At 58.9% G+C, this 7,524-nt stretch overlaps 1 protein-coding gene across 1 annotated transcript in view; it reads right to left on the bottom strand.

Moving 5' to 3' along the window:
• PRDM15 (PR/SET domain 15) overlaps positions 1-7,524 on the bottom strand; it is an 89,384-nt gene that overhangs the window by 50,835 nt on the left and 31,025 nt on the right. The window contains exons 8-11 of the mRNA XM_034653833.1: positions 5,518-5,647; positions 3,993-4,174; positions 3,686-3,780; positions 3,218-3,305 (exon numbers count right to left, since the gene is read on the bottom strand). Coding sequence (XP_034509724.1) covers positions 3,218-3,305; positions 3,686-3,780; positions 3,993-4,174; positions 5,518-5,647 — 495 coding nt within the window. The remainder of the gene's footprint in view (positions 1-3,217; positions 3,306-3,685; positions 3,781-3,992; positions 4,175-5,517; positions 5,648-7,524) is intronic.

Here is a 7,524-nt window from a genome sequence, read left to right as displayed (position 1 = left end):
CACTCTCACACACACCCCACACTCACACCCCACACTCTCACACACACCCCACACTCACACACATCCCCATACTCACAGCCCCCCCACTCACACACACCCCACTCTCACACACACACCCACACTCACAGCCCCCCCACTCTCACACACACCAGTCCCAGGCTGGCACTAAACAGCACAGGTGAGCCTCCCTCCCAGGCCGGCGGCCACGTCCCGGGGCCTGAGAGCCGCGGAAGGTGCAGTGCTGTCCTTGGGCTTCGGCCTTCTGTGTCACGAGTGCCAGCAAGTGCAGGCAGAGAAGCCCCTTCCAGCCGATCCCGAGGGCCCGGCTGTCCGGGCCCAGCCTGCCACCGCACAGGTGGCCTTCCTTGTCGTGGCACAGGCACGTCCCCGGTTCAGAAAGCCCGACAGACCCCTGGTCCCAACAGTAACCTGCCGCCAACAAACCTCCTGCCCTCAAGGTCTACGTTTATGCTTCCAAACGATGCAGCGCCCACGGGCTGACACCTGCTACTCGGGAGCCGGTGGAGGTGCGGGGTCACCGGGGGTGGATTTCTGGGGGAGCCGGTGGAGGCGCGGGGTCACCGGGGGGTGGATTTCTGGGGGAGCCGGTGGAGGTATGGGGTCACCAGGGGGGGTGGATTTCTGGGGGAGCCGGTGGAGGCGCGGGGTCACCGGGGGGTGGATTTCTGGGGGAGCCGGTGGAGGTATGGGGTCACCAGGGGGGGTGGATTTCTGGGGGAGCCGGTGGAGGCGCGGGGTCACCGGGGGGTGGATTTCTGGGGGAGCCGGTGGAGGTATGGGGTCACCAGGGGGGGTGGATTTCTGGGGGAGCCGGTGGAGGCGCGGGGTCACCGGGGGGTGGATTTCTGGGGGAGCCGGTGGAGGTATGGGGTCACCAGGGGGGGTGGATTTCTGGGGGAGCCGGTGGAGGCGCGGGGTCACCGGGGGGTGGATTTCTGGGGGAGCCGGTGGAGGTATGGGGTCACCAGGGGGGGTGGATTTCTGGGGGAGCCGGTGGAGGCGCGGGGTCACCGGGGGGTGGATTTCTGGGGGAGCCGGTGGAGGTATGGGGTCACCAGGGGGGGTGGATTTCTGGGGGAGCCGGTGGAGGCGCGGGGTCACCGGGGGGTGGATTTCTGGGGGAGCCGGTGGAGGTATGGGGTCACCAGGGGGGGTGGATTTCTGGGGGAGCCGGTGGAGGCGCGGGGTCACCGGGGGGTGGATTTCTGGGGGAGCCGGTGGAGGTATGGGGTCACCAGGGGGGGTGGATTTCTGGGGGAGCCGGTGGAGGCGCGGGGTCACCGGGGGGGATTTCTGGGGGAGCCGGTGGAGGTGCGGGGTCACCGGGGGGGGATTTCTGGGGGAGCCGGTGGAGGCGCGGGGTCACCGGGGGGTGGATTTCTGGGGGAGCCGGTGGAGGTATGGGGTCACCAGGGGGGGTGGATTTTCTGGGGGAGCCGGCTGCACAGGAGGCTAGGACCATGCTTTAATCGAGGGCTTGGGCGTGAGCCTGTGCTGTTGTCTAGCTCTGCCTGGATGGTCAAGGACAATACGAGGACCGCTTAGATGAGCTACCGGGATAGGTCCTGCTGAGCAAACGCCTGAGCAAAACCCATCTGTCTACACATCTCAAAAAGCTTCTCCCTGTGTCGTAGAAATCCTTGGTTTAATGGTCTACGGAGGACACAGTCCCTTAACATGAATGCTGTGGAAAAGTACAAGGGGATGCAAACGATACATTACACAAAGGACCTCAGCTTCCAGATTTATTCTTTGTTTTCCATCCGAAACTTGTAACTTTGGAAATGAGAGAGAAAATGTATTTTAATTCCCTGTGGCCCTATTACTTCTATATAATGAAATAAAATGCTTGTTGTAACAGGACCGTAAGCTGATGGGCAGCAATAGCTGCTCGGACTTCTTCTATTACTTTCTGCTTCATCTGCGTCCGGAGCAACTGACATAAAAGAGGACAAGCAGAGCCTACCTCCCCCAGCAGCAGAGGGCATGGGACCGGACTGCGCGGGGACAACACGGGCACTCCTGCAGAACCACAGGCGGCCACATTCCGACTCTGGCCACACACGCAGCCAGGGCTCTAGACAGACCCTCACCAATGGAAGCAGCGGGGGGATCTCCCCCAGATTTGAGGGGGCTCTTGGGGTGCAGAGCTCAGAATGAAGGGGGTGCAGCACACTCTCAGTTCACCTGGAAGCTTCCGAGGCCACCACTTCATGCCACGGCCACGGACGCTGCAGAGCAGGCAGAGCTCAGGAGAGACGAGCCATGCCGCCGCGGAGAAGCCCCGTCACGGGAGCAAAAGGCGCCGTGAAGAGACAGGCCACGGCTGCAAACAGGAGCCCCAGACCCGAGCGCACAAAGGCACCCCACGGATGCCGGGGAGCAGGTGCTGGCCACCCGTGGGGACGGGTGGTGGAGGTTTCGCTAATGCTGGCTAAGGGGTTTCTGAGAGACGGGTGGGGGGGCAAGAACCAACACAGATGGCTCGACAGGACAGCAGTTCACAACCAAGGGTCGCCCTGGTAGGTCCCTAAGGCCACTGCCACTGGGCCATCCTCTCCGGCGTGCTAGGATTCCCTGACCCTTCCGCACCCACCACGGCATCTGCTCCCTGCTGGGGGGAGCGTGACCTCAACCAGACGGGGCCTGGCATGCTCACCCAGGCCCACAGAGGCCCGTCGGCCACAGGCCTGTCCAAGCACACCAGTGAGTGAGATTCCACCTGGTGGACAGAAGCGGGCTCAGAGAAAAACTGGTCTACGCAGGGCGGCAACCTCGGCCTGTCCTAGGCTCTGCGGCTCACGGACAGCAGACGGTGAAGGGGGCCCTTCCATCGGTGAGGCAGAGCGCTCCTCCTAAGCCATCACCCCCTCCTGCAGGTACTTCTCCCGTGGCCCTAGAACACTCCTCTGCTCACCCCCTGCGTCACGACACCCCGCTTCACGACAGCCGCAGATGCGGGCGCCCACGACAGCCGCAGATGCAGGCGCCCACGGCTCCCTGGAAGACTAAGAGGACGGCAGAAGGTACGCTCCCCTTCACATGGGAAGTTTCCACCTGCATCTCCTTCGGGATCATAACACTGCTCAGGAGCAAGTTGAACAGAGGCAGAGGACAGACGTGAGATGGTGTGTTCTAACGTGCCACGGTCTCCACGCGGCCACCCGAGAACCCACGTGGCGTGGCACCCGCTCACCTGTCCTGCAGTTGTGGAATTCCAGGGCGCTCTCGATGCGGAAGGTCTTCTCACAAGTGCCGCACCGGTACCTGTACTCGCCGTCCACCTGGTGAAGTGTAGCATCGTTAGTGCGGGGGGAAGGGCGGGGGGCGCCCCCCATCAGCATGCACCCCCGACCAGCACTCTGGCATCTTCCATGTGCATACGGTCCACACCGCTGTCTGCTCCTCTCCCATGCGGTTTAGGAACATGAGCACGTTTTCACTCTTGCCATCCAGGTGCCCCGGGAGAATGCCCCGTTCAGGGACCGCAGGGCAGACGCCAGCCCTGGGGACCCCGCCACCTCCTCCCAAGTCCTGTCGCCCACCCCTGCCCCCATGCCCTCCCCTCTTCCTCCCTCGCAACTGTGTCTTCCCTCCTGGCAGCCTGTCCTGCCGACCGCCCGCTCCTCCTCCACGCCAGCCCCACAAGCCGGGTCCTACCCACCTCATTCCTGCTGTGCTTGTAGGAGACGTGCTGCTTCAGACTTTCCTTGCGGCTGAACAACTTGGCACATTCCTCACATTTAAACAGCTTGTCGCCTAAGAGCCACCAAGAAAAAGCTGGTTCACGACTCCAGGTGTGTACTGGGGCAGCGCCCACCGCCTCTGGAGCGGGTCCGCGGCTGGGTGTGTTTGCGAGGTCCTCAGCAACCCCTCCTGGCCAGGGAAGCCCCTCCCCGTGCGCCGGCAGGGGCCCCTCCAGCAGTGCTCCCCGGGCCATCCCCGTGGCGGGCGGTCGCGCAGGGACTCACCGTGCGAGCGCACGTGCCTGCTCAGGTTGCTGCTGTTCTGGAAGATCTTGCTGCAGATGTTGCACTGATAGACCCGCCTGTGCTCCCCCAGCTGCCTGACCAGCTTCCTCCGGATGCCGTGCCGGCTTGACAGAATTAGGCTCCTTTTGAGGGTGATGGTGGTGCTCTGATGATGCGGGAACCTGCCAGGCCACACAGACACCCGTTGAGACGGGGGCAGACTGTGTCCTTGGAGAAAAAGTCCAAGGTCACAATCATCTTGGAAAGTACTCCTTCCAAACCTTCCCAGAGCCATGCGAGAAAGGAGGGAAGGTACTCGGGTACCACTCCAGCCTCCGGGGCATCTGGACAGGACAGACACTGTGAACGTACAATGGCATCCATGTTTTCTGTACAGCCACACACCTGACTGCATCTTCACTTGGGCCGCCAGGAAGCTCGCAGCTCAGTCTGTGCTGAGAATAACCCTGGCTGTGCAGTTTTTCTCATGTGGTCTAGCCTCTCTACTCCGCTTTATACTCTCTATGACCCTGATTTTTAAAATTTCTTCTCCCTACGAAAGGTATTTCCGACAGTAAGCCACAGAAATCGTCTGCGCAAGAAGACAGGGTAGACAGGGAACCAGGTGACTCTGTTCCTGATGGCACGCTGGTCCCCGTTGTCAGTATCTGCACAGGTTCCAGAAATAACAGGACCAGGCACGTTGTGACAAGTACAAGAGGCACTCCACAAAAGGCCCCCCAAAATGACCACCAGCTTATTCAGTGTCACAGCAAAGATTAACCCCAAAATGATCAACGAAATACAAAATATTTTCCTTGTTTGCAAAAAAGAAAAGAAAAACACAGAGCAAGGTGTTAAAGTGACAGAAATCCAAATACAACACCGTTTTATAACAGAGCCTTGCTGACAATAGCCAACAGGTGCCCGTTGGTAGAGGGATGGATAACAAAACAGGGTCTCTATATATCCACACGATGGAATAACATCTGGCCTTAACCCGGGGGGTCCATCCGACAGCTGGGTGTGACAGCCAGTCACAAAAGGACCAACACTGCGCGGCCGCACTCCTACGAGGAGCCTGGAGACACAGCGCCCGCCTACAAGGTACCCCCGTCTTCGCAGAGGCAGGGGTGGGAGGGGGCGTGGGGGAAGTTAGTGTTTAAGGAGGACAGAGCTTCAGTGTGGGAAGATGAAAACGCTCTGCTCGTGGATGGGGGTGAAGGTCACACAGCTACATGCAAGGACTTAATGCCACAGAACTGGGCACTTAAACGTGGTTAAGGCGGTAAATTTTAGGTGATGTAGGTTTCACTACAATAAAAAAAAATTTTTGCTTTTAATCATTTTCAGAGAACGTACGACTCTGCTCCTGAGCTCCGGAACGATCCTGTTGCTCCCCAAGCTCACCCATGCCCCCCCTCCCCCCTGCCAAGGAGTGAGCCAGTCTCCCTGCTGGAGGCACCTTCCCGCCCGGGCGGTGCGCTGTCCACACCGGGGCCCTGAGGGCTGCAGCAGGACTTACTTGGGCAGGGAACCCGTGTCGCCGGTGGTGGTGGCCAGCTTCCCCAGAACCAGCTCCATGATGCGCTCGTCCGGCGCTGCAGCCACAGGCTCGTCTGGCGGGACCTCCGTAATGATCTCTGCCACTGGCTCTGTATGAAAGGGTGGGGACGGGCCATGTCATCGCCAGGGCAGGGGACAGATCACAACCCACCCAGGAGGACGCACCTGAGCGGACCGCGGCCAGGCCAGAGTCGTAGGCACGGATCGCAAGATACACACGAGAAGAAAGAGGAAAGAGAAACTAGTGCTATTTTGGAACCCACGCATTTGCCTGTTTAGAAAAGCAAAATGCTATCCCTAACTTGACGCTGGAGTTATAATTTGTGATTTTTTTTCCTAAAACCACGTTAAAACACTATTTCAGTCCCTTTTCCTACCAACCAAAATTGGAACATTGTGATACACAGTGGGATCTTTTCACTTATTAAATGAGTCCTGACAGGGATTTGGAAATACTAACTTTTAAAATCAGAGAAGCCATCATGAGTATGTTTAAAAGCAGATAATCATTTTGTACGAGAGTCAGATGCCAAATAATTGGAGTAACAGGTATCCTGGCCTGAACCCCTGGACAAATAAATACGGGAAAACACACAAAAGATTTCAGCCCCTGGTTTCTACCACTTTGTCTGCTCTAGGTCTTCCTAATGCAACTAATAATTAGAGAAAGAATCACTTAATAAGCTTTTGGCACCCCTCGTGTCTTCTCCACCTGTGTAGAGAGAAGTAGGGCGCTGCTCGGGGAGGGGAGGGTTAAATCATTCATCTGTCTATCAGCCCGAGGAGAACACGAACTTGGAGCTGGCTGCAGGAGCTGGTAAAGCCCGGACTACCCCGAAGTATTACATGAATGCTGCCCCTCTGAGTATTTTTTCACTCCGGGAAAGAATAAGCATTTCTTCTCACTCTCAGAAAACGAAACAAGGGCTCTACCAGATACCAAAGCACCCAGTGGTCAGTACGCAGACAGCGAGGGGACCCGGGTCTCAGCGTCACATCTGGTCCCGATAGATGAGAACCCACCCCCACCCCGTGAGTCTTCTAGTACCACGTGGTGCTGGCAGAAGCCATACGAGGACCGAGGGTCCACGGGCCCTGAACTCCCAAGAAAGTGGGTGAGAGTCCCTCCAGACTCCACTGAGGACACCATCACAGAGAAGGGGCCCAGCCCAGGCCTGGAGGCAAGCTACAAGCCCGCGCACAGGTGCTGCAGGAGCCGACGGTGGGGCGTTCACACAGGAACCAACTCCGCTGGGCAGCAAAGGAGAAGGAGCAGCCAGAAACCCAGTGTGGGTGAGTCTCGCTCCACGTGCCACGAGCTAGACAATGGGCACGGAAAGACGGATGCACGTGAAACCCCAGGAGGGGCAAGGCTGATTCCTGCAAAGCCAAGGAGGAAAGTCAGGGGAGATGGCCATATTTCTCTGTCCTGTCGGGGCACTGGTGACACAGGAGGAATGCTGGTCAGTGTTCACAACCTGAGCGCTTTGCAGCGCCCACTGCGTTACACGGGAATTGTGCTCTCAAGAGCTGATTCGGGGAGAAAGGGAAGGCTAGGTTCCACCCCCACCTGGCCTCTCTGCACTGAGTTCACCCACTGATAAGTCTCGGAGCCCAAGATACCCTCACCTGCTGGCTCCTCCCCCTAGGACCAGCCCTCACCTGCTGGCTCCTCCCCTAGGACAAGCCCTCACCTGTTGGCTCCTCCCCTCAGGACCAGCCCCCACCTCTGGCTCCTCCCCTCAGGACCAGCCCCCACCTGCTGGCTCCTCCTTTCAGGACCAGCCCTCACCTCTAGCTCCTCTCCCAGGACCAGCCCCCACCTAGGGACCAGCCCTCACCTGCTGGCTCTGCCCTCTATGATGTCTAGTGGCTGCTCAGGTTTTGAAGCTTTGGGTTTTCTCCCCCTTCGAGGCTTTTTCTTCTGCTCTTTGGTGGCACTGACACTCTTGGGAACGGCAGGAGG

Source organism: Ailuropoda melanoleuca, chromosome 1 (genome assembly GCF_002007445.2).
Source record: "Ailuropoda melanoleuca isolate Jingjing chromosome 1, ASM200744v2, whole genome shotgun sequence".
NCBI lineage: Eukaryota > Metazoa > Chordata > Mammalia > Carnivora > Ursidae > Ailuropoda > Ailuropoda melanoleuca.
Note: the sequence above shows the minus strand (reverse complement) of the source record. Positions and strands in the feature narration are given on the sequence as shown.